Source organism: Salvelinus sp. IW2-2015, linkage group LG15 (assembly GCF_002910315.2).
Source record: "Salvelinus sp. IW2-2015 linkage group LG15, ASM291031v2, whole genome shotgun sequence".
NCBI classification, from domain to species: domain Eukaryota; kingdom Metazoa; phylum Chordata; class Actinopteri; order Salmoniformes; family Salmonidae; genus Salvelinus; species Salvelinus sp. IW2-2015.
The window spans coordinates 6,997,944-7,025,918 of NC_036855.1; the positions used below are offsets into that span (position 1 = coordinate 6,997,944).

At 42.5% G+C, this 27,975-nt stretch overlaps 2 protein-coding genes and 1 long non-coding RNA gene across 3 annotated transcripts; all 3 read left to right on the forward strand.

Annotated features, from left to right (window-relative positions):
- The first annotated feature begins 5,093 nt into the window (after window positions 1-5,093).
- LOC111973780 (arrestin domain-containing protein 3) lies at window positions 5,094-23,439 on the forward strand. The gene is made up of 5 exons (XM_024001190.2): window positions 5,094-5,422; window positions 15,734-15,918; window positions 21,708-21,912; window positions 22,222-22,478; window positions 22,636-23,439. The coding sequence occupies exons 1-5, from the start codon at window positions 5,164-5,166 to the stop codon at window positions 22,777-22,779; spliced, it is 1,050 nt and encodes a 349-aa protein (XP_023856958.2). The 5' UTR covers window positions 5,094-5,163; the 3' UTR covers window positions 22,780-23,439.
- LOC139028781 (uncharacterized) lies at window positions 16,000-16,612 on the forward strand. The gene is made up of 2 exons (XR_011480987.1): window positions 16,000-16,181; window positions 16,357-16,612. It is a non-coding gene; the product is annotated as an uncharacterized lncRNA (long non-coding RNA).
- A 580-nt stretch (window positions 23,440-24,019) lies between the features above and the next one.
- LOC139028880 (arrestin domain-containing protein 3-like) lies at window positions 24,020-27,459 on the forward strand. The gene is made up of 6 exons (XM_070447406.1): window positions 24,020-24,272; window positions 26,140-26,200; window positions 26,348-26,495; window positions 26,623-26,710; window positions 26,871-27,127; window positions 27,343-27,459. The coding sequence occupies exons 1-6, from the start codon at window positions 24,020-24,022 to the stop codon at window positions 27,457-27,459; spliced, it is 924 nt and encodes a 307-aa protein (XP_070303507.1).
- The last annotated feature ends 516 nt before the right edge of the window (window positions 27,460-27,975 follow it).

Here is a 27,975-nt window from a genome sequence, read left to right on the forward strand (position 1 = left end):
CTGGGGCCAAGCTTCCTGCCATCCAGGACCTCTATACAAGGCGCTGTCAGAGGAAGTACCTAAAAATTGTCAAAGACTCCAGCCAACCTAGTCATAGACTGTTCTCAAGTCTAGGTCCAAGAGGCTTCTTAACAGCTTCTACCCCCATGCCATAAGACTCCTGAACATCTAATCAAATGGCTAACCAGACTATTTGCATTTCTCGCCCCCCCCATCGTTTACGCTGCTGCTACTCTCTGTTATTATTTATGCATAGTCTACTTACATGTACATATTACCTCAATTACCTCGACTAACCGGTGCCCCCACACATTGACTCTGTACCGGTACCCCCTGTATGTAGTCTTGCTATTGTTATTTTACTGCTGGTTTTTAATTACTTGTTCTTTTTATTTCTTATTCATATTTTTTAAACTGCATTGTTGGTTAGGGGCTTGTAAGTAAGCATTTCACGGTAAGTTCTACCTACACCTGTTGTATTCAGCGCATGTGACAAATATTTTTTTTWATGATTTGATATGTAGGCATGAAATGCTTTGAAAGGCTGGTCATGGCTCACATCAACACCATCATCCCAGACACCCTGGACCCACTCTAATTTGCATACCGCCCCAACAGAGCCATTGATGACACAATCTCTATTGCACTCCACTCTGCTCTTTCTCACACCTACGTGAGAATGCTGTTCATTGACTACAGCTCAGTGTTCAACACCATAGTGCCCTCCAAGCTCATCACTAAACTAAGGATCCTGGGATTAAACACCTCGCTCTGCAACTGGATCGTGGACATTATGATGGGCCGCCCCCAGGTGGTGAGGTTAGGCAACAACACATCCACAAYGCTGACCCTCGACACACGGGCCCCTCAGGGGTGCATGTTTAGCCCCCTCCTGTACTCCCTGTTCACCAATAACTGCGTGGCCACACACGACACCAACACTATCATTAAGTTTCACGGTAAGGACTACCTACACATGCTGTATTCGGCGCATGTGACAAATAACATTTTTAATGATTTGACACAATCCTGTGTCGGAGCTCTACGGACAATTCCTTCGACCTCATGGCTTGGTTTTTGCTCTGACATGCACTGTCAACTGTCAACCTTATGTAGACAGGTGTATGTCTGTCCAAATCATGTCCAATCAATTGAATTTACCACAGGTGGACTCCAATCAAGTTGTAGGAACAGCTCAAGGATGATCAATGGAAACAGAATGCACCAGTGCTCAATTACGAGTCTCATAGCAAAAGGTCTGAATAATTATGTAAATAAGGTATTTCTGTTTTTAATATGTAATACATTTGCAAAAATGTCTAAAAACCTGTTTTCGCTTTGTCATTATGGGGTATTGTGTGTAGACTGATGAGGAAATTGTTTTATGTAATCCATATTAGAATAAGGCTCCAACGTAACAAAATGTGGGAAAAGTAAAGGGGTCTGAATACTTTCGAAGGCACTGTATTTCTGTCATGCTGCTTTGTTGACAACTCCAACCACCTTGCACCCTGGGTAATCAGCGGCTGCCTCTGCATTTCACTATACAAAATATGATGGATTCCTGGTCCTATGATCTTACTTTGTCTGTACTTGGGCCCACACATCACACATTCCTGCTTGTCACATAGCAAATAATGTTTGTGTTACACCCTCAAATGACATAGATCAATAGATAGTAACTTCACCTGGGCTGCTGTGTCCTCAGCAACCTCAGCATGAGACAAGGATAAGGATGTGTTCTTTGGGTCTGGAACATTCACACAGAGGATGGCCTACCAGAAAGGTAATGATTCATTCATGTGGCATACTCTAGTTAGGCCCGAGATGATGCCATAATATTTAAGAACTGTTATTAAGGGTGCATGCTTAGGACACTAGTTTGGTCAGGTCTTGTGGTTATTAAAAACCCCTGACAACAACCAGAATCACCTCACTCAGGAATGTATTATTGGAGTTGATAATCTGGTGACCTTGTTTAACGTTTAAAGGGATAGTGCGAGTTTGTCAATTAAGCACCTTTTCTACTTACCCAGAGTCAGATGAACTCATGGTTAGCATTTGTATGACTCTGCGTGCAGTCTGAAAGAAGTTGAAGGTATTTCTGTGAGCCATTCTAACTAGCATTAGTGCAATGACTGGAAGTAAATGGGAACAGCTAGCATGAAGGAACACTTAAAAAGGAACAGAACGTAGTCGTACATTTTCTTATTCCAAATGAAAGAGGTAAAACGTTTATCCAGATTGTTGAAGGATTTAGAAAATAAGAACGGGAACAGATTGAAATAACTGAGGAAAGCTTGGCAAAATATTAATTGTCATGGTATGGGCCCAGATAGAGAAATGGGAAGAAATGACCAGCGCTCAAAGTTGAGTAGGGGTATGGCTGAGATTTTTTTTTGCTCTTTTAAAGGTAGACTCAGCAATATGACATACAGTAGATCGAGAAAGTAAACAGAAAAGTGGGTCAATTTATGCAAGAACTAAGAGCGTTGATCGTGAGGCTCAACTTCTCTGCTGTTTTGGTTCCATGGGGCCTCATTTATCAAAAGTGAGTGTGCACAAAAAGACTAATCCTTTCTTGTGCAATTTCTCGCAAAGGTTGGTATTTATCAATTTGGAACTTGAGGGGAAAATGTGCGTAGTTCCACGCACTTCTCAAACCATGCATACACACAACTTCTAGTGGTTGATCAATTGTAATGCAAGCAAATATGCCTATTTTTCTTTTTGTGAAAAATGAGCCATTTGTTGCACGGGAATAATAAATGGCAGGCTAATAAAAACATGAAAACGTAGGCCTATTGATAAGATGCATTTTCCGTTGGTAAGGAGATCGCAGAGCAGCATGTAGCCTCAAATACTTCTTGAACTTTTATTATACAGGCCTAGATCAGAATCATGTTGCAAGACATGTCTCTTTTTTTCGGACGCAGCTGGTTTAAATGATTCCCGCTACCCAACAAAATGTAGGCTACCTTTATCAATCGTTCATTCAAGAGAGCGTGTTTGTCACACCCTGGTCGAGAGAGATTGTGACTAAACCCAATTCGGTACCATAGCTCCGACTACACAGCCCTAGGTTTAAACCAAGAGCATAGGGAGCTCTGCATAACACTTCTACCATAGGCAACACAGGTTCTTTTACTTTGGGTTTGAGAGGAAGAACATGGAAGGAGGGTCAGAGACAGGTCACAGTTTACTTCATTTATTTTTCTCCCAATCTGTTTCAATGAACCACATTAGCTCAACACAAAATAGAGGGAGGATACATCACAAATAGTGCAGGTGGAGGGAAAGCACTGCAACTTTAACTTACATCTTACACTCATCAAGGTAATACTTATCTTAGCAAAACTATGTCATCCAAAGGAGCTCTCCCACATCTTAACACAAACACAGCATCCCTCTCACCTGCACCTTCACCCAGGGCAGCTTTAAAACAAACACAGCATCCCTCTCACCTGCACCTTCACCCAGGGCAGCTTTTTTAACACAAACACAGCATCCCTCTCACCTGCACCTTCACCCAGGGCAGCTTTAACACAAACACGCATCCCTCTCACCTCACCTTCACCCAGGGCAGCTTTAACACAAACACAGCATCCCTCTCACCTGCACCTTCACCAGGGCAGCTTTAACACAAACACAGCATCCCTCTCACCTGCACTTCACCCAGGGCAGCTTTAAACACAAACACAGCATCCCTCTCACCTGCACCTTCACCCAGGGCAGCTTTAACACAAACACAGCATCCCTCTCACCTGCACCTTCACCCAGGGCAGCTTTAACACAAACACAGCATCCCTCTCACTGCACCTTCACCCAGGGCAGCTTCAAACAAACCACCTTCCCAGGGCAGCTTAACACAAAACACAGCATACCTCTCACCTGCACCTTCACCCAGGGCAGCTTTAAAACAAACACAGCATCCCTCTCACCTGCACCTTCACCCAGGCAGCCGCTCTCAAAAACACACCTTCACCCAGGGCAGCTTTAACACAAACACAGCATCCTATCACCTGCGACCTTCACCCAGGGCAGCTTTAAAACAAACACAGCATCCCTCTCACCTGCACCTCACCCAGGGCAGCTTTAACACAAACACAGCATCCCTCTCACCTGCACCTTCACCCAGGGCAGCTTTAACACAAACACAGCATCCCTCTCACTGCACCTTCACCCCAGGGCAGCTTTAACACAAACACAGCATCCCTCTCACCTGCACCTTCACCCAGGGCAGCTTTAACACAAACACAGCATCCCTCCTCACCTGCACCTTCACCCAGGGCAGCTTTAAAAACAAACACAGCATCCCTCTCACCTGCCACCTTCACCCAGGGCAGCTTTAACACAAACACAGCATCCCTCTCATCTGCACCTTCACCCAGGGCAGCTTTAACACAAACACAGCATCCCTCTCACCTGCACCTTCACCCAGGGCAGCTTTAACACAAACACAGCATCCCTCTCATCTGCACCTTCATCCAGGGCAGCCGCCTCTCAAACAAACACACCTTCCCCTGGGTAGCTGGACCTCAAACATGCATGCATCAACCAATGGTTGCATGCCACATCATCGACAGTGTCATCGACTGACAGATTGCAATAATACATGATGTGGTTWGCTGATATGTAAAATACCTATCCAGTCGTTGTACGGTTTGATATGCGTCAGCAACGCCTGGGCAGAGGAATGCACCCMTTACCAAGTCCCTCACGTGTACAAGCTTGTTCACGTTGGCAGTTTGAAGTGATCCAAATCCTTTTTATTTGCATATCCAATTGAAATCTGTTATTTTTCCTGCTGTCTGAACAGCCAAAAAGCACATAGAATTGAATATTTCAAGTCACATTTCAAACCACAGTCATAGACAGTCAGTTTTCCAAAACGGATTTGAAAAACAAAACTGATTTGAGCATTAAGGCCTGCAGTGTGAACAAGGCTTAAGATCCATGCCACATGCTATAATTCAAGTTGAGCATTATCCTGTATACAGTTTTGGCATGTTGCAAAACCAGTTTCCTGCACACATAGAGAGTTAAATACCTTGCTTTGCCTTGTGTCAACCATTCAGGTTGTTGGAGTCTCTTTGTCAAGTGTTACCTGAGTGGGAGTTTTCATTGTGTTGATCAGGACCAAACTATTTTTCTCAAGAGAGAATGACTATCAACAGCTTCTCCATTGATTATGATGCGATCAATGCACAGAACATCTTCACCAGTGGGGATCGTCTGACTGGGCGAATCACTGTGGATGTCTCAAAAGAAACTAAGATCCAGTCTCTCACTTTTTTGGCAAAAGGAAAGGCTGCTGTGCGTTGGACTGAACAWTATGGACAGTATACAACAGTTGTATACTATGCCAGCGAGAAATACTTCAAAATTGAGAACAATATATTGAAGAAGGGAAGAGGCAATGGTAATGTATGACATTCTCACTTAAGTTCATAATAATATTAGACAATGAGGAATGACTGGACCCAATCATACCATAGGTAGAGTTTGGGATTGTCTGATGGTACTTAACAGTTTGACATGGTAAAATMACACCTATGCCCTTTTTAAACCAAAAAAAAAATACATTTACTTGAACAATGCAGATGCAAAACTTGTGAACAGAATGACGGTTTGTGCTGTTTGTGTCGTCATTCTGTTACCAAACTTCACATCTGCACTGCAAATGTGTTTTTGTAAAATGTTCAGTGGAAATTGTTCAAAGTAGTCCTTATGCATAGAGTTGTATGGTTTGTTTAACTTTGCAATCATTATTATTATTATTATTTTTGTTTCTCAGCATCACTGTGGAATTGCCCAGGATCTTAATTTGATCACTCTTTTGCTGCAGAAATAGTTTCTGCAGGAAATGCAGATGAGCTTTGTGATTTACATAAATTCACTTAAAACCCACACTAACACACGGTCATAACAACAGCATTGCACTTTTCATGTAGCCTACTTTTGACTACTTTTTGAACTTTCAAATCCTGTTGATGCTGGATTATTTTGCTGTGACAATGTAGGTCAAATTAAGATCCTACCTGTGTAACATGCACCTTTTGTCCTGATCCTGTCCACATTCTGATTGTGCCCACATTTTTTAGACAGGTGCAGATGATTAAAAGACGCGTTGTGATCTGATTGTGATCACCTCCAGAGGTAATCAGGGGCATTGTATCTGGATATCAAACAAGTGTAAACAGATCTGGATGGTCAAGCCATTCAAATCATTATACTGGTCTCTAAAATCATTGATAAGTAGCACAATTGACTTATATGGCAACAATAATTGTCTTAATATAAATAAATGAATATTATTTTGAAAGATTATCTGTCAAATAATCTGCAKACATGGAGGTACCAGGAAATCTGGTCACAATGTGGACACCGTGGACAGATAAGAGATACATTTGAATACCATGTGTCGACACGACAAACCTTGAACAGATAGTAATTGGATCATATTGATCAGATAATGAAACCCACATGTTAGCGAAAGGTGTAAACGAGGCTGTAGAGGGAGTTAAATACTACCTTTAGATCAAGACAATAATTTAGGTTGTTGGAGGCAGCTGTATACTGTCTCTAAGTCCAGTATTACCTGAACTGTACTTTCATTCTGTTTTTAATTATTTTAGTAGCAGCCAATTTATAAACAAAATTCTCAAGAGATAATGCCTATCAACAGCATCTCCATTAATTATGATGTGATCAATGCAACAAAATATAATCACCACTGGAGATCATCTGAATGGGCAAATCACTCTGGAGGTCTCAAAGAAACTAAGATCCTGTTGTRTAGCACACTGTATTACTTATACAACTAATATCAGGACAGGACATGAGACGGGAGTAGAAATTAACGTGGGCATTGTTTAATAGGTAAGCAAGGGTAGGTTACAGGTGCCCTAAAGGGACAAAACTAGAATATCAATACACAACATATTCCTCCCCCTTTACCTTTGATGACATAAGGAAAAAGTAAATATTCACTGTTTTGCCTATTGTTTTATTTTTAACATAAGTTCTCTTAATGTAAATAAATTAAGTTTTCAGAATAACCTTTTCTAAACTAGGGAAAGAGGGTAGACTGCCTCAGTTCCCAGACTTAACCCTGGGGTGTATTCTGCCCCAATGTCGGAGGTTAGTCTGAACTAAATAGTCAACCTGTCAGGGGGTTGTCTTTCTCTTGCAGGGTAATGACGACGTACAGGTGAGTCTACAGTCACATTGTCTCTGAGTCTGAGTGGTGAAGGTGTATGCCCAGACTGGGGTGCAACAGTACCCTGAGTAGGCACTCTGGCTGGTTCAGATGAGTCTGGAGAACTTTTTCCACATTTGTAGGGTGCTGCAGTGGATGTTCAGGTGATGGCTCGTAGTCATGGTAGGTCTCCAGTAGCTGATCTTGGTTTGTCACTTGACAGGAGTCATCTCTGAGGTTGGTTCCTGGCAACAGTTGATCCACGTGTCTCCTCCAGATGATGTTTTCCGGTGTGTGAACTGTGTAGGACACAGGCCCTGTTTGTGCAACCACTGTGGCTGGTATCCACTTTGGACCTTTGCAGTAGTTCTGAGCAAGAACTCTCTCTCCAGCCATGAAGCTTCTGTCTTTTACTTTGCTCCGTCTCTCCACCTGTGCTCTCTGTTGTGTCTGTACAACCTGTTTCGTCTTTGGAGGTCTCAGGAGGTCGAGTCGCGTGCGAAGCTGTCTTTTCAACATGGCTGACGCGGGTGCCACTTTGTGTTGTAGTGTGGGGAGTGGTTCTGTAGTTTAGCAGGAAGGTGTTTAGGCGCTTATTGAGGGAAGCCGTTCCTTTGGCATGATGTTAAAGCTTGCTTCATCGTTTGGACAAACCTTTCAGCGAGGCCGTTCGTTGCAGGGTGATACGGCGCTGACTTGATGTGCTGAATTCCATTTGCTTCCATGAATGACCGGAACTCTTCAGACACCAGTTGGGGGCCATTATCACTAACGAGTTGMRTTRGCAAGCCGAAGCGACYGAAGATTGACCGTAGCTCTTCGATGGTTCTCTCCGCTGAGGTGCTCTTCATCRCTRTGACCTCAGGCCATTTGCTGTGTGCGTCAACTACGACTAAGAACATACGATCCTCCAGTGGGCCTGCATAGTCTATGTGGACTCGCTGCCAAGGCTCCTCTGGGAAGTCCCATGGGTGGTGGCGCTAGCTGAGGCATGTTCCTCATCTTTTGACATGCAGAACATGACTTGACCTTGTCTTCGATTGCTGCGTCCAGACCTGGCCAGCAAAAGTAGCTGCGTGCAATCTCCTTCAATCGCACAATGCCACAGTGCCCTGAATGGAGTTCTTCAAGCACCTGCCTTCTCAGTGSYGGYGGTATGATGACTTGAAAACCCCATAGCAAGCATCCAAACTGAACTGTGAGCTCTTTTCTCCTCACTATGTAAGGTTGTAGGCTGTCCGACATCTCTCCTAATTTTCCACGAGTGACAATGTCCACGACCTCAGACATCACTGGATCRGTGTGGGTGAACTTTTTCACTTGGACAGATGTAACTGGGGCGTTCGTCACTTCCTTAAAGTAGAAGATTTCAGCCTGGGAGTGCTCAGTGTGTGCGACAGGTAAGGGAAGCCCTGAGAGGCCGTCTGCATTGCAGTGCTGCTGCTCAGACCTTCTGTACTTGATATCGTACTGGTGATCAGATAACAATAATGCACAACGCTGCATGCGGCTGGCTGCAAGCGACGGAATGCCGGTGTGGGGACCAAAGATGGAGGTGAGGGTTCTATGGTCCGTCAGCAGTGTGAATCGTCGGCCAAACAGAAACTGATGACATTTCTTAACTCCAAACACAATGGTGAGTGCTTCACGCTCTATCTGTGCATAATTGCTCTCGGCTTTACTTAAGGTCTGTGATGCGAAAGCAATTGGCCTTTCTTCACCTGATGGCATGATGTGTGAGACAACCGCACCAACGCCATAAGGCGATGCATCACATGCCAACTGTAATGGCAAGTTGGGGTTGAAGTGGTTTAGGGCCTCTGACTAAGCTAAGGCTGTTTTCACTTCCTTGAAGGCTTCCTCACATCTGTCTGTCCACTTCCACTGTTTGGTTTTGTTCAAAAGTTCATGCAGTGGCTTTAACATGCTAGCTAGGTTTGGCACAAACTTTGTGTAGTATGTCAGTAGTCCTAAGAATGATCTCAGCTGACTCACGTTCTGTGGGGATGAAGCTTCCGCAACGGCCTTYACCTTTGATGGTACCTTGTGGAGCCCCGAACTGTCGTTGACGTGGCCAAGGTACTCAACAGAGGGCCGGAAAAACTTGCATTTGTCCTTCCGGATCCTCAGACCATACTCCTCCAATCTCTGTAGTGTAGCATTCAGGTTTCTCAGGTGCTCCTGCTCGTCTTTGCCGGTGATGAATAGATCATCGAGGTAACATTGGACCCCAGTGAGCCCACTCAGTATCTGGTCCGTAGCTCTCTGAAACAAGGCCGGAGCTGAGGTGATTCCAAAGGAAGCCTCTGGTACCTGTACAGTCATTTGTGAGTCACTATGGTCAACAGTTCTTGTGACTCTTGGTCCACATGCATCTGCAGATAGGCCTGACATAAGTCTATCTTACTGAATTTTTGTCCTCCAGCTCAACCAGAAAAGAGGTCATCAATAAGGGGTAGTGGATATTTTTCAGCAGTCAAGACTGGGTTAATGGTGACTTTGAAATCAACACAGAGTCTGAGTGATCCATCTTTTTTTATGACTGAAACAACGGGTGTAGCCCATTCAATACCATTCACTGGATCCAATACTCCACTCTCCACTAGTCTGTTTAGCTAAATTTCAACTTTTGGTTTTATGGCGTATGGGACAGGTCTAGCTTTGAAGCATTTTGGCTTGCTGTCTGGTTTCACGGTCAGTTTAACTGTTATGTCCTTCATACTGCCAAGTTCTCCTCAGACAGCAAAGATATGACTGCTCCACTGTCCACTTGCATCCGTACTGCGTTTCCATCAAGTAGCGGTGTCACCCAGTATCCGTATCCGTATCCATTGTCTGAAATGGACAAAACATGCAAAGATTCTTCCCCTTCAGACAGGGTATCACTTTKTTCATCCTCTGTGTGCTCCATTTTATGCACTTTCTTTTTGTACTCCCTGAAGTCGCTTTTCCTTTGTTCAGTACTTTTGTTTGATTGTGTCTTTTTGTTTTTACATGTACGTTCGATGTGACCCTTTTCTCCCACAACTTCTCCAGTCTAAGTCTTTGCACCAACACTCCTCTGCTTGGTGACCTGGCTTCCCACAGCGATAGCATGGCTTGCCAACTCCTGCCTTGTTTTTTAACTCCGTAGACACCTTATGCACTTGGGTTGATGCACTTAGCTGTTGTGCGTCTTTATTTGCCATTTCCATTGACGTACTCACTTCTATTGCTCTCTGCAATGTTAAGTTACTCTCAGTCAAAAGGCATTTCTGAATTGCCTCACTGCGCATGCCACACACTAACCTATCACGTATAGTGTCACTCATTTATCACCCAAATTCACAGTGTTCAGATAACTGTTTCAATACAGCCACAAACTGTGAGATTGATTCCCCCTCCTCTTGATTTCTCTTATGAAACCTGAATCTCTCTGCGATTATCAGTGGTTTGGGAGAATAATGTCCTTTTAAAACTTCTTTGGGCTGCAAGCCCGAAGTCGGGCACAATATGACAACAGCCAGTCCAAGTGCAGGGCGTGAAATTCAAAATATATTTTTTTGAAATATTTAACTTTCACACATTAACAAGTCCAATACAGCAAATGAAAGATAAACATCTTGTGAATCCAGCCAACATGTCCGATTTTTAAAATGTTTTACAGCGAAAACACCACGTATATTTATGTTAGCTCACCACCAAATACAAAAAAGCACAGACATTTTTCACAGCACAGGTGGCTTGCACAAAACCAACCAAACTAACCAAGAACCAACCAAACTAACCAAGAAACAACTTCATCAGATGACAGTCTTATAACATGTTATACAATAAATCTATGTTTTGTTCGAAAAATGTGCATATTTGAGGTATAAATCATAGTTTTACATTGCAGCTACAATCGGAAATAGCACCGAAGCAGCTAGAACAATTACAGAGACCAAATTGAAATACCTAAATACTCATCATAAAACATTTATGAAAAATACATGGTGTACAGCAAATGAAAGACAAACATCTTGTGAATCCAGCCAACATGTCCGATTTTTAAAATGTTTTACAGCGAAAACACCACGTATATTTATGTTAGCTCACCACCAAATACAAAAAAGCACAGACATTTTTCACAGCACAGGTGGCTTGCACAAAACCAACCAAACTAACCAAGAACCAACCAAACTAACCAAGAAACAACTTCATCAGATGACAGTCCTATAACATCATATTACACAATACATATATGGTTTGTTCGAAAATGTGCATATTTAGAGCTGAAATCCGTGGTTATACATTGTGAAAACGCAGCAAATATTTTCCAGAATCTCCGGATATATTTCTGACACTCACCTATTCTGACCAAATAACTAATCATAAACGTTACTAAAAAATACTTGTTGTACAGCAAATGATAGATACACTAGTTCTTAATGCAATCGCCGTGTTAGAATTCTAAAAATAACTTTAGTACGACATGCAGCTTACGTTATAGCGAGACAGCGCCAAAAATCAAGGCGGAAAACGCAACAACACATTTTCGACAGAAATAGGAAATAACATCATAAATGGGTCCTACTTTTGTTGAGCTTCCATCAGAATCTTGTACAAGTGGTCCTTTGTCCAGAACAATCGTTGTTTGGATTTAGAATGTCCTTTTTCCCTCTCGAATTAGCTAGCAAAACTTGCCAAGTGGCGCGAAGCTGTCCATCGTCAACAAACGCAGAGAACGGAACACGCCAAAACTCCCGAAAAAAATGTCAATAATCTGATTAAACTATATTGAAAAAACATACTTTACGATGATATTGTTACATTTATCAAATAAAATCAAAGCCGGAGATATTAGCCGTCTATAACAAAAGCTTTTCAGAAGCCAATGCGGAAGTCCTTTCCGCGTCTTCCTGAACAAAGGAAATTGGGGTCCTGTCATTCCAAGCTCTCTCTTTTGACCATAGAAAGAGCTAGAGACCCCATTTCACCTCTCACAGCCTATTGACATCTAGTGGAAGGCGTATGAAGTGCATGTATACTAATAGATTTCAAGCAAATGATTAGGGAGGCCCTGGAACAGAGCCTCGATTTCAGATTTCACTTTCTGACAGGAAGTTTGCTGCAAAATGAGTTCTGTTTTACTCACAGATATAATTCAAACGGTTTTAGAAACTTGAGAGTGTTTTCTATCCAATAGTAATAATAATATGCATATTGTACGAGCAAGAATTGAGTACGAGGCCGTTTGAAATGGGCACCTTTTATCCAAGCTACTCAATACTGCCCCTGCAGCCATAAGAAGTTTTAAGGTAGCCACAATTTCATCATATGATTTATCACCAGGTTTTTTGGCGTTACTAGGCTGCGCAGTAGATTGAATKWTTTTCCTCCCAAGTCAAAAATGTTGGCACAACGACTTCTGCTTTAATTCCGTTTGCCAACACAAAGTACTCAAAACATTCTGTGTAAGAACTCCATTGTTCCACAGATTCATCAAATGTTCCTATATTTCCAACCAATGCAGACATTTTCGGTTTATTTTTCTTTCTCACTTTTCAGACGGACCCTTATTCCCAGACCCTTTTTCCCCCTCTTTTAACTCACGCTAACTTCACTTTCTCCCGCAGTGAAACTCTTCCTATCCCTCGAGGGTCTCGTTGCTGTGACATCAAAAGCTAGCTAGCATCACTCGACTGGCTAGCTCCTCGTTTTGTTTGCGTCTTTCTACAGTGGAAAAAAATTACGAATTTAACTCAGACTTTCTGGCGAAGATAATGAGCACAAACGTAAGAACGTTTCTTCCTCGTCGCCAGTTTTGGTGTATAGCAAACTATTACTTATACAACTAATATAAGGACAGGACATGAGACGGGAGTAGAAATTAACGTGGGCATTGTTTAATGCGTTTCACAGGAAGAACATCCCAAGCATTTCAACATAGGTAAGCAAGGGGGGGGGTTACAGGTGCCCTAAAGGGACAAAACTAGAATATCAATACACAGCATATCCAGTCTCTCACTTTTTTGTCTTTTGCCAAAGGAAAAGCTACTGTGACTTGGACTGAATATAAAGCACACTTGAAAACATCAGTTACATACCATGCCAGTGAGAAATACTTTAAGTGCTTGAGAGGATCTGCAGAGAAGAATGGGAGAAACTCCCCAAATACAGGTGTGACGGAGGACGGAGGCTATGGAAACATATGTCTCTGAATCCCCGCGTCAGGGGTACATTCGGTCCTCCACTTCACCCACCTCGAGTTTCTTTTTTGTGAAGAAGAAGGATGGGGGTCTGCACCAGTGTATTGACTATCGGTGAGGTATAGTTACCCGCTACAGCTCATTGCTACAGCGATAGAATCAATGCACGGGTCGCGCTTCTTCACCAAACTAGATCTCAGGAGCGCTTACAACCTGGTGCGTATCCGAGAGGGAGGCGAGTGGAATACGGCTTTCAGTACCACCTCTGGGCACTATGAGTACCTCGTCATGCCGTACGGGTTGATGAATGCGCCATCAGTCTTCTTTGTAGACAAGATTTTCAGGGACCTGCACGGGCAGGGTGTAGTGGTGTATATTGATGACATTTTGATATACTCCGCTACACGCGCTGAGCATGTGTCCCTGGTGCGCAGAGTGCTTGGTCGCCTGTTCGAGCATGACCTGTACGTCAAGGCCTGTTCTTCCAACAGTCCGTCTCCTTCCTAGGGTATCACATTTCCACGTCAGGGGTGGAGATGGAGAATGACCGCATTGCAGCCGTGTGTAATTGGCCGACTCCCACCACGGTAAAGGAGGTGCAGCGGTTCTTAGGGTTTGCCAACTACTACCGGAGGTTTATCCGGGGTTTTGGTCAGTTGGCAGCTCCCATTACCTCACTGCTGAAGGGGGGCCTGGTGCGCTTGCAGTGGTCAGCTGAGGCGGACAGGGCTTTTAGTCACCCGAGGGCTCTGTTTACCTCGGCTCCCATGCTGGCCAATCCGGATCCCTCTTTGGCGTTCATAGTGGAGGTGGACGCGTCCGAGGCTGGAATAGGAGCGGTGCTCTCTCAGCACTCGGGTACGCCACCGAAGCTCCGCCCCTGTGCCTTCTTCTCGAAGAAGCTCAGCCCGGCAGAGTGAAACTATGATGTGGGGGACCGGGAGCTGTTGGCTGTCGTCAAGGCCTTGAAGGCATGGAGACATTGGCTTGAGGGGGCTAAACACCCTTTTCTTATCTGGACTGACCACCGTAATCTGGAGTACATCCGGGTGGCGAGGAGACTGAACCCTCGCCAGGCAAGGTGGGCCATGTTTTTCACCCGTTTTGTATTTACTCTTTCATACAGACCAGGCTCTCAGAACGCTAAGGCATACGCATTGTCCCGGCTGTAAGATACAGAGGAGTGGCCCATGGATCCCACTCCAATTACTCCCGGCCTCTTGCCTGGTGGCACCGGTAGTGTGGGAGCTGGACGCGGACATTGAGCAGGCGTTGCGTACAGAGCCCGCTCCCCTTCAATGTCCGGCTGGGCGTCTGTACGTTCCGTCTGCTGTCCGCGACCGGCTAATCTATTGGGCCCATACGTCACCCTCCTCTGGTCATCCTGGTATCGGTCGGACGGTGCGCTGTCTTAGTGAGAAGTACTGATGGCCCACTTTAGCTAAGGACGTGAGGGTTTATGTTACCTCCTGCTCGGTGTGCGCCCAGTGCAAGGCTCCTAGAGACCTGCCCAGAGGTAAGTTACAACCCTTACCCGTTCCACAACGACCATGGTCGCATCTGTCAGTGGATTTCCTGACTGATCTTCCTCCTTCACATGGAAACACCACTATCCTGGTTGTTGTGGATCGTTTCTCTAAGTCCTGCCGTCTCCTCCCTCTGCCCRGTCTCCCTACGGCCCTACAGACTGCGGAGGCCTTGTTTACACACGTCTTCCAGCACTACGAGGTGCCTGAGGATATAGTGTCTGATCGAGGTCCCGAGTTCACTTCAAGGGTCTGGAAGGCGTTCATGGAACGTCTAGGGATCTCGGTTAGCCTTACCTCAGGTTTTCACCCCGAGAGTAACGGGCAGGTGGAGAGAGTAAACCAGGATGTGGGTAGGTTTCTGAGGTCTTATTCCCAGGACCGGCCGGGGGAGTGGGCAGCGTTCGTGCYCTGGGCAGAGAWKGCCCAGAACTCGCTCCGCCACTCCTCCACAAACCTCACCCCCTTCCAGTGTGTATTGGGGTATCAGCCGGTTCTGGCTCCTTGGCATCAGAGTCAGACCGAGGCTCCTGCGGTGGACGACTGGTTCCGGCGCGCGGAGGAGACATGGAACGCTGCTCATGTCCATCTTCTGCGCGCCGTGATGCGCCAGGAAGTGGGGCAGACCGTCACCGCAGTGAGGCCCCGGTGTTCGCACCAGTGGATAGGGTCTGGCTCTCGACCCGAAACCTGCCCCTTCGCCTGCCCTGCCAGAATCTGGGTCCGCGGTTTGTGGGGGCATTTAAAGTCCTGAGGAGAGTGAACKAGGTATGTTATAGGTTACAAATTCCCCCCAATTACCCTATTAACCCCTCGTTCCATGTGTCTCTCCTCAGGCCGGTGGTGGCTGGTCCACTCCAGGAGTCTGAGGTGCGGGAGGTTCCTCCCGCCCCCTCTGGACATCGAGGGGGACCCGGCGTACTCCGTTCGTTCCATACTGGATTCAAGACGTCGGGCGAGGGGCCTTCAGTACCTCGTGGACTGGGAGGGGTATGGTCCGTGGGGCGACGCACAATTGGCATAGCGTCGTCCGGGTTAGGGAGGGTTTGGCCGGTAGGGAGGGTTTGGCCGGTAGGGATATCCTTGTCTCAGTATGTAAAAAAATAAAAAAATAATGTATGCACCCTACTGTAAGTCGCTCTGGATAAGAGCGTCTGCTCTTGGCCGGTAGGGATATCCTTGTCTCAGTATGTAAAAATTTAATAAAATGTATGCACTCTACTGTAAGTCGCTCTGGATAAGAGCGTCTGCTAAATGACTAAAATGTAAATGTAAATGTAAAATGTCCGAAGGATTGATGCTGGGTTCCGGTGGAGGACGTGTTGGATCCTTCTATGCTGCGAGATTTCCACCGTCTCCATCCGGATCGTTCTGTGCCTCACCCTCCGGGTCTTCCACCGAAGTCGGTCCCTCTCCTTGATCGGACGGTGTTCGGCGATCGACGTCACCGACCTTCTAGCCATCATTGATCCATTTTTCATTTTCCGTTTGTTTTGTCTTGTCTTCCTACAGGCCTGGTTCCAATCCCATCAAATACATGTTGTGTATTTAACCCTCTGTTTCCCCTCATTTCCTTGTCAGAGATTGTTTGTTGTATGTAGGTGTTTATTGTTATTTCTGGTTTGCGACGGGTTTTGCACCCTCTATTTGTTATTTTGTATACTTTGGTTTTCCTAGGTTTTGATGTTTATTAAACAGCTCCGTTTTTTACCAAGTTCATTCTCCTGCACCTGACTTCCGTGCCACCAGCACGCACCACATTACACCAAGCTTGTAGCGTCATACCCAAGAAGACTCGTGGCTGTAATCACTGCYAAGGGTGCTTCAACAAAAACAAAGTACTGAGTAAAGGGTCTGAATATTATCTAAATGGAATATTTTATTTWGTATTTTTTAATACATTTGTTAAAATGTATAAAAACATGATTTACTTTGTTATTATGTGTAGATTGATGAGGGGGAAAAACATTTAATACATTTTAGAATAAGGCTGTAACGTAACAAAATTGAAAAAGTGAAGGGTTCTGAATACTTTCCGTATGCACTGTATATATACAGCCGCGAAGTGGTAGGCCACACAAGCTCACAGAACAGGACAGCCGAGTGCTGAAGCACGTACCGCGTAAAAATTGTCTGTCCTTGGCAGTGGTGGAAAAAGTACCCGATTGTCATACTTGAGGAAAAGTAAAGATACAGAAATAGATAATGACTGAAGTAAAAGTGAAAGTTACCCAGTAAAATACTACTTGAGTAAAAGTGTTTGGTTTTAAATATACTTAAGTATCAAAAGTAAAAGTAAAAGTATAAATCATTTCAAATTCCTTATATTAAGCAAACCAGACGGCACGATTTTCAGGATTTTTAAATTTACTGATAGCAATGGGCACACTCCATCACTCAGACACCATTTACAAACAAAGCATTTGTGTGTAGTGAGTCCACCAGATCAGATGCAGTAGGGATGTCCAAGGATTTTCTCTTTTAAGAGCGTGAATTTTACAATTTTCCTGTCCTGCTAAGCATTCAAAATGTAACAAGTACTTTTGGGTGTCAGGGAAAATGTATGGAGTAAAAAWTACATTATCCTCTTTAGCAATGTAGTGAAGTAAAAGTAAAAGTAGTCAAAAATATAAATAGTAAAGTAYAGATACCCCCAAAAAACTAGTTTAGTACTTCAAAGTATTTTTACTGAAGTACTTTACACCACTGGTCCTTGGTTGCTACCGAGTTTCAAACTGCCTCTGGAAGCAATGTCAGCACAAGAACTGTTTGCCGGGAGCTTCATTAAATGGGTTTCCTTGTCGAGCAGCCGCACACAAGCCTAAGATCACCATGCTCAATGCCATGTGTTGGCTGAAGTGGTGTAAAGCTCATCGCCATTGGACTCTGAAGCAGTGGAAACACGTTCTCTGGAGCGATGAATCACGCTTTACCATCTGGCAGTCCGATGGACGAATTTGGGTTTGTCAGATGCCAGGAGAACGCTACATGCAAGGAGGAATAATGGTCTGAGGCTGTTTTTCATGGTTCATGCTAGGCCCCTTAGTTCCAGTGAAGGGAAATCTTAATATTACAGCATACAATGACATTCTAGACGATTCTGTACTTCCAACTTTGTGGCAACAGTTTGCTGAAGGCCCTTTCCTGTATCAGCATGCACAAAGTGAGGTCCATACAGAAATAGTTTGTCGAGATCGGTGTGGAAGAAGTTGGCTGGTCTGCACAGAGCCCTGACCTCAACCTCATCGAACACCTTTGGGATGAATTGGAACGGTGACTGCGAGCCAGGCCATGTAGTGTAGATTCAACCCTGCAGCACACACACACACACACACACACATACTTACACACACCAACTGATTAATGGACTGCTGAATGTCTATTTTTTATCTTGCTTTGTTTGCTCTTTTCCATATTATGTCTATAAACATAATAGATTAACTACCCAGGAAAGGGCTGAAAATAGTCCATATTAATATATGTAGTCTTAGAAATTAAGTTAATTAAATCAATAACTTTCTAACATCAGATAACATTAATAGAGTAGCCATTTCTGAGACTCACTTAAATCAAATCAAATCAAATTTATTTATATAGCCCTTCGTACATCAGCTGATATCTCAAAGTGCTGTACAGAAACCCAGCCTAAAACCCCTAACAGCAAGCAATGCAGGTGTAGAAGCACGGTGGCTAGGAAAAACTCCCTAGAAAGGCCAAAACCTAGGAAGAAACCTAGAGAGGAACCAGGCTATGAGGGGTGGCCAGTCCTCTTCTGGCTGAGCCGGGTGGAGATTATAACAGAACATGGCCAAGATGTTCAAATGTWCATAAATGACCAGCATGGTCAAATAATAATAATCACAGTAGTTGTCGAGGGTGCAGCAAGTCAGCACCTCAGGAGTAAATGTCAGTTGGCTTTTCATAGCCGATCATTAAGAGTATCTCTACTGCTCCTGCGGTCTCTAGAGAGTTGGAACTTAGATAATTAATTTGATGATACAGCAGTAGCAATACAATGATATAACATCTGTAGTAGAGACAGGAATGCTTATGGGGGAGGTATTGCTGTATATATTCAGATGCCATATCCCTGTAATGCTTAGAGCATATCTTACGTCAAGTGTTATTGAATTGCTGTGGTTGCAGGTTCACCTGGCACATCTAAAGCCTTTTCTTTTGGGGTGTTGCTATAGGGCACCATGTGCTAACAGTCAGTATCTAAATAATATGTGTGAAATGCTTGATAGGGTATGTGATGTAAACAGAGAGGTCAACTTTCTTGGGGACCTGAATATTGACTGGTTGTCATCAAGCTGTCTATTCAAGACAAAGTTTTCTCTGTAACCAGTGCCTGCAATCTGGTTCAGGTTATTCATCAACCTACCAGGGTGTTTACAAACACTACAGGAACAAGATCATCCACATGTATTGATTACATTTTTACTAATACTGTATAACTTTGTTCTAAAGCTGTATCTGTACCCATTGGATGCAGTGATCACAATATTGTGGCTATATCCAGGAAAGCCAAAGTTCTAAAAGCTTGACCTAAAATAGTGTAAAAGATATCATACAAAAAGTTTTGCTGTGATTGTTATGTGGATGATTTTACAAATATTTTTTGGTCTGATGTGATTAAAAAGGAGCATCCAGACGCTGCACTTGACACATTTATTAAATTAGTTCTTCCAATTATTGATAAACATGCACCTATTAAGAAACTGACTGTTAAGGCTCCATGGATTGGTGATGAATTGAAAAACTGTATACTTGAAAGAGATGGGGCAAAAGGAGTGGCTATAAGTGTGGCTGCACATCTGACTGGCTGACTTAACTGAAAATTGAGAAATTATGTGACTAAACTCAATAAAAAGAAGAAGAAACTGTATTATGAAGGCAAGATGAATGGTGGAAAAAACAGAGTACTTTAAATGAAATTATGGGCAGAAAGACAAATTGAACTCCATCTTACATTGAATCAGATGGCGTATTCATCATAAAACCAATTGATGTTGGCAATTGTTTTAATGATTACTTAATTGGCAAAGTGGGCAAACTTAGGCAGGAAATGCCAACAATGAACAGTGAGCCATCATACTCATGTATATACAAATATTTATACTGTATATATTAAAGAAAAGCATTGCAAGTTTGAATTTTGTAAAGTTAGTGTTGGAGAGGTGTAAAAAGGATTGTTATCGATTAATAACTACTAACCTCCTGGCAAGTGTAGAAAATTATAACAGAACATGGCCAAGATGATGGTAGCTGGATGGTAGAGTCAGGATGGTAGCTGACTCTATAGCCACTCCTATCTGTCATATCTTTAATCTAAGCCTAGAGGAAAGTATTTGTCCTCAGGCATGAAGGGAAGCCAAAGTCATTCTGTTACCCAAGAGTGGTAAAGCGGCCTTTACTGGTTCTAACAACAGACCTATCAGCTTGCTGCCAGCTCTTAGCAAACTGTTGGGGAAAAAATTGTGTTTGACCAAATACAGTACTAATTCTCTGTAAACAAATTAACAACAGACTTACAGCAATTAAGAGACAAGAGACATTGTTAATGTTGTAAATTTATTTTTTATTTTTTATTTTATTTCACTTTTATTTAACCAGGTAGGCTAGTTGAGAACAAATTCTCATTTGCAACTGCGACCTGGCCAAGTTAAAGCATAGCAATTTGACACATACAACAACACAGAGTTACACATGGAATAAACAAAACATACAGTAAATAACACAGTAGAAAAATAAGTCTATATACAATGTGAGCAAATGAGGTGAGATAAGGGAGGTAAAGGCAAAAAAGGCCATGGTGGCGAGGTAAATACAATATAGCAAGTAAAACACTGGAATGGTAGATTTGCAGTGGAAGAATGTGCAAAGTAGAAATAGAAATAATGGGGTGCAAAGGAGCAAAATAAATAAAAACAGTAGGGGAAGCGGTAGTTGTTTGATGATGTCACCAGGCAGGCTAAAACTCCATCCCACCAAAACAGGCTGAAATGTCAGGTGGTCTTTTCAAACAGCTCTTACACTAAAAGGGCATTATCATAATTTTCACAATTCCACAGTACTATTCCAACCTCACAGTGTGGAAATATGTAGAAAACACAATAAGATCATGCTTTTGACTGCACTGGGCCTTTAAACTTTTACTGCACTGGGCCTTTAAACTTTTACTGCACTGGGCCTTTAAACTTTTCCTGCACTGGGCCTTTAACATTTTACTGCACTGGGCATTTAACCTTTGACTGCACTGGGCCTTTAACCTTTTACTGCACTGGGCCTTTAACCTTTTACTGCACTGGGCCTTTAACCTTTTACTGCACTGGGCCTTTAAACTTTTAACTGCACGGGGCCTTTAAACTTTTACTGCACTGGGCAATTTAACCTTTTACTGCACTGGGCCTTTAAACTTTTACTGCACTGGGCCTTTAACCTTTTACTGCACTGGGCATTTAACCTTTTACTGCACTGGGCTAAATCAGAGTCACACAGAGTGATTCTTGGTTGTCTTAAACAAATCGACTTTGAAACAAAAGTATACACATCCCGCACATGGTTATGGGCTTWAAAAAAAGAAGACAGCTGTACCATGTCAGATATAGAATTACAATTTTGAGTTTGCATTCCTATATTCCCGCTTTATATACATCACAGAAGACTGAAATATAGCAAAACTATTGGACAGAGAAACACCGGATTTCCGTCGTAAACAAAAAAACTTGATTAATGATGAAATKATGAAAAATATTAATAACATTCCACCCATGAGGCCAAAGAGGGGCTTTTGGTCATTGACTGAAGGAACGGGCTACGATACACCTAGCACTACTGTCATTGCACAAGAGATCATTATCACATTCTACAGGTATGTTGTGTCAAAACTGTTGCATCACTGTTGCGCCTTTTCAGGAACCTCAGCATGGGACCAAGGATAAGGATATTGTGTTCTTTGCGTCTGGAAACATCTCTATGAGTATTCACACTGAGAAGATGGGATACCAGCAAGGTAATGATTCAACAGCAACTTGTAGAAATGAGTAGCATCAGCACTACATGATCAATTCCACTACCCTGGGGCTATAGGCCTATACTGTAGTAAAACAAGGACAAGGGTTCATGTTTTGGTGCCACATAAGTGTTAAAATAGTTCCAGTTCACTGTTGTCAGACCACCTCCATGAGTGAATAATCTATCATTTGAACCTTGGCTGGACATAATCTAAAAATCACATTGTTCTATGTCATAGAAATGTATGATGTCAATGGCTATTCAAATTGATAATATGGATTTTTCTGCATCTGTAAATATTTTACAGGTGAGACATTGGAAGTCACAGCACATATCACCAACAGCTCAACACGCACAATCAAGCCCATTTTCTACTTTTATGAAAAGAAGAGTTTCTTTGCCCGAGGGGAAAGAAGAGTCGACACGCAAAACCTTGTGAAAGAAAAAGGCGAGTCTATTGCTTCGTCCAGCAGACAGATTGTGACCAAGCTCTTCACCATCTCTGCAGAACTCACTCCAACCATCCTCAACTGCCACATACTCAAGCTAGAGTACAGACTGAAGGTAATTGACAATTGTAGAAATGGCTTGAAAATACTCCAAAACAGGACAAGAAAACAAGCCTAATATTGGAAGGGTAATACAGAGATGATCATAAAGAGTAGCCTGCCCTATAACCATTTCATGGTTTTTAATACATATTATTTTTCTGTTCTTTCAGGTTGCCCTTGATGTTGCCCTGACTAAAAACCCTGAGATCAAGCTACCCATCATTGTTCTCCCTGCAACTCAAGGTCTTGGGCAGGAACCCCCACCTTACACCTTACTCCCTAACATTGATGGGTCAGCCTCCAAGCAGCTATAGGCACGCGGGATCAAATGAAATACTACTCTCTTCTGATGCATATTAATCTATCAATGTACTGTATACAGTGTATTTATGTGTATGATTTAACCGTAATTTTGGTCCTTTTTTAAATCTGAGATTGCTAAATGTGTTGTTKTTTTGTATATTATTTATTGTGTGCATGTAATGTTCACAATTTCTCATATWAAAATCATTATTTCTTTATATTTTCATTATTATCACTATATGTCAAATATTTGGCAAACGCAGTTAATATTTACCGTGAACTAATATTCAATAAAACCTAAGTGAAGGAGAAAATCATATTGTTCCTGCACCCTAAAAAAGGTCCAGCGTTTATTGAAGTCACGTTCTGACCCTAGTTCTTTTGTTATTTCTTTGTTTTAGTGTGGTCAGGGCGTGAGTTGGGTGGGTTATCTATGTTTGTTTTTCTATGTTTGTTTTTTCGTTTGGCCTGGTATGATTCTCAATCAGAGGCAGGTGTCGTTAGTTGTCTCTGATTGAGAATCATACTTAGATAGCCTTTTTCCACCTGAGTTTCGTGGGTGGTTATTTTCCGTGTCAGTGTTTGTCCCACACGGAACTGTTTCGGTTTGTATTTCACGTTTTGTTTCTGTGTTCGTTCGTTAATAAAGAGCATGAACACGTACAACGCTGCGCATTGGTCCTCCAATCCTTGTTACTACTCCTCCTCAGATGAGGAGGAGGACAGCYGTTACAATTGAGTGATTATGTTATTGTTGTCTAGCCATTTAAATATAACCCCAAGCCAAATACCTAACATCACTGTTAGGTATTTTACATGGTAATAAAGGATTAAGGGAGTACAAAAAGCATGTAGCCTATACACATTTATATTATATGGCTCAAGATATATTATGTATKATTTGTAACATAGGTGACGGCAGTTACCCATGTGACTGTGACATAGCCACTTGTAGGCTGAAGAGCCATGACCCGCGAAACAGATAAAGTAGCCTACTTCCATAATGACCGCTAGATAATGAGGTGCCAAACTAGTTGGTATCCTTGCTCATAGTAAAGAGCACACTTKACTTTTAGCCCGGGGGTAATAACACAGTGAACTCAAAGGGTCTGCTCTGGTCCTCATCCTCCATGCTTCTAGGTAACATCTCCTGTTACACTGTGTGGAATACTGACACTGTCTAGCTTCATGAATCATACATTAGAGTCGTGCATGCCCCTTGTGACTGCTTAGTTCACCAACTCAGTCACAATGGCAGTAAAACACTTCTCAGTYGACTACAACACGATTAATGAACATGGCACTTTTTCAGCTGGGGATACTATCACTGGGCGGGTCACTTTGGAAGCATCCAAGGAGACCTCTCTCCAGTCTCTTTTTATCAAGGCAAAAGGGAAAGCTGAGGTGAAATGGACTGAAAATGAGGGTGAAAACCCTGTGGCCTACAGTGGCAAGAAGAAATACTTCAGTATTCAAATATTGTTGCAGGAAGGGAAGGGGGATGGTATGTAACACTTCAGCTTTCTGTGTTTCTGCAACAATTAAGAATGGTTAGGATTAATGCTTCATACATTTAATAGCCTAACTCACAATAATAATTATTGGTGACGCAATGGTATTCCAGAACCATTGTTGAGAATACTGTAGGGTTAGGTTACATACAGTATCAGTCAAAAGTTTAGACACCTCTTCTCATTCAAGGGTTTTTCTTTATTTTTACTATTTTCTACATTGTAGAATAACAGTGAAGACATCAAAACTATGAAATAACACGTATGGAATTATATAGTAACCAAAAAAGTGTTAAACAAATCAAAATATATTTTATATTTGAGATTCTTCAAAGTAGCCACCCTTTGCCTTGATGACAGCTTTGCACTCTCTTTGCATTCTCTCAACCAGCTTCATGAGGTAGTCACCTGGAATGCATTTCAATTAACAGGTGTGCCTTGTTAAAAGTWAATTTGTGGAATTTCTTTCCTTCTCAATCAGTTGTGTTGTGATAAGGTAGGGGTGGTATACAGAATAAAGCCCTATTTGGTAAAAGACAAAGTCCATATTATGGCAAGAACAGCTCAAATAAGCAAAGAGAAACAACAGCCCATCATTACTTTAAGACATGAAGGTCAGTCAATACAGAACATTTAAAGAACTTTTAAAGTTTCTTCAAGTGCAGTCGCAAAAACCATCAAGCGCAATGATGGAACTGGCTCTCATCAGGACCGCCACTGGAAAGGAAGACCCAGAGATACCTCTGCTGCAGAGTTACCAGCCTCAGAAATTGCAGCCCAAATAAATGCTTCACAGAGTTCGAGTAACAGACACATCTCAACATCAACTGTTCAGAGGAGAATCAGGCCTTCATGGTCGAATTGCTGCAAAGAAACCACTACTAAAGGACACCAATAAGAAGAAGAGACTTGCCAGGAAACACGAGCAATTGACATTAGACCGGTGGAAATCTGTCCTTTGGTCTGATGAGTCCAAATTTGAGATTTTTGGTTCCAACCGACATGTCTTTGTGAGATGCAGAGTAGGTGAATGGATGATCTCTACATGTGTCGTTTCCACTGTGAAGCATGGAGGAGGAGGTGTGATGGTGTGGNGACATGTCTTTGTGAGATGCAGAGTAGGTGAATGGATGATCTCTACATGTGTCGTTTCCACTGTGAAGCATGGAGGAGGAGGTGTGATGGTGTGGGGGTGCTATGYTGGTGACAATGTCTGTGATTTAGAAGTCAAGGCACACTTAACCAAGATGGCTCCTCAGCATTCTGCAGCGATACTCCATCCCATCTGATTTGCGCTGAGTGGGACTGTCATTTGTTTTTAAACTGGACAATGACCCAACACACGTCCATGCTGTGTAAGGGCTATTTGATCAAGAAGGAGAGTGATGGAGTACTATATCAGATGAGCTGGCCTCCACAATCACCCGACCTCAACCCAATTGAGATGGTTTGGGATGATTTGGACGAGTGAAGAGTGAAGAAAAAGCAGCCAACAAGTGCTAAGCATATGTGGGAACTCCTTCAAGACTGCTGGAAAAGCATTCCATGTAAAACTGGTTGAGAGAATGCCAAGGGTGTGCAAAGCTGTCATCAAGTCAAAGGGTGATTTGTTTAACACTTTTTTGGTTACTACATGATTCCATATGTGTTATTTCATAGTGTTGATGTCTTCACTATTATTATACAATGTAGGAAATAGTAAAAAAAAAAAAAAAGAATAAAAACCCTTGAATGAGTAGGTGTGTCCAAACTTTTGACTGGTACTGCATATGCCTAATATGACTTTGTATTAAGCAGAATCTGAATTTACATTGCCCATTTGAAAATGATTTGTGTTGGGTCTCACCTCCCCTTTTTCAGGCTCTGAAATCATTTCTCCTGGGAGACATGTGTACCCTTTCACCTTCCAGATTCCAGCCAAGTAAGTGTTCCATCCATCACATATTTGTGGGTTTATTTTTTTCATTGGAGGAAACAATAATCACAGATTTTGTTTTGTAAAAAGGCCTTCTAGAGGTTTCCACAGATAGATGATAATGAGTTTTCTTTTTTTCATATTTMCTCTCAGAGAAATGCCTTCATCTTACATGGGGAAATGGGGCAAAATCTCCTACTATTTGAAGGCCAAGTTGATCAGGACGCTTTGGTTGATAGACAGAGCCAAGACAGAGTTCACGTATCTGTCAAAGACTAATATGATCATTCCTGGACTGAGGGTAAAGTGTTCTTATTATCCATTATCCTGCTTCTTGAACTTCATCTGCTTTTTTACTATTTACAGCCAAAATTACTATGGCAACAGAACGCATATCAACAGTTTACTTTTTATCTCTTGTTTTGTAGGAGCCCCAGTATGGTTCCAAGATTCTATTCTTTGCCTCTGGAAATATCTCTATGGATATTCATATTGAGACAATGGGGTATCTATCAGGTCAGTCTGCAACCAAAGCTACTTCAGCTTGCCTAACAGTGATCCGGGATGATGGTCATTTTAATATTAAATCTATATCCATTCAATAAGGTACAGGGGGGTTGTATAAAATATAACAGAGATCAGTAAATTAAGTTCCTTTCCTTGTGTTCCCTGTAAGGTGAAGCAATACAAATCCTTGTTGAGATACACAACAACTCTACACGCACAGTAACCCCCAACTTCTACCTATATGAAGAGCAAAGCTTCTTTGCCAAGCATAAAAGGAAAGTCTACACCAATGACATCATTAAAGAGAGAGGAGATCCTGTTACGGCTTCTACAAGACAGACTGTGACCAAAGTGCTGACTATCCCTCCACAACTCCCTGTCTCCCTCCTAGACTGCTCCATACTGAAGTTAGAGTACAGACTGAAGGTATATTATGATGAAATACACACATATAATGAACACACAAGACCAGCTAAATTATGAATACAGGGATGTAGAGTAGGAGAGGAAAGAGAGTTTTCAATTCATAAAAAAACCACAAATAAAATATGTGTAATGCAGTCACTTCGTATGTGAAAACTTTACTGTAATTTAACATTTGGGCAACTAAGTGTACGTCCATATATTTTCTGTATTTGTAGGTCACTCTTGACGTCCCAATGGCCAAAGACCCAGAGGTTACACTTCCCCTGGTTATCCTCCTGGATAAATCAATAGCAGCTGAGGAACGGCAGCAGGAATACAGCTGGTCTAAATGAGTTCTCATGCTCTAGAACTTTGGCGATTACTAAGTATTTTTTAAACCTCAGATTTTGGGCTGGATGTGTCAATGTGTAGTTCATACATGCATAATCTATGAGCAGGGGTGGGGAGTAACGGATTACATGTAATCTGTTACATGTAACTGATTCCAGAAAAATATAACTGTAATCAATTACCAGCTAAAATATTGTAATCAGAATAAAAATACAGAACAACAACAAAAAACTAGATGATTACTTCTAGGATTAATTTTAAATTCAGAAATTCAGAAATTCAGAAACGTTTTAAATTCAGAAACAAATGTTTGCGAAAAGTTTACAAAAGAACAGGAATAGGGTTTTGTAGGCTACAGTCCAAGCTATGTCTTCCAATGGCACCCAGGAGCAGCAGCTGCAACTTGGGCTGTAGCTAATTGGGATCCTAAAAAAACACAAAAATACTAAAATGGCGCGACTGCTGTCGGCATGCAAAGATTACAATATGAATAAACGCTTGGAGGTAAGGACGACAGC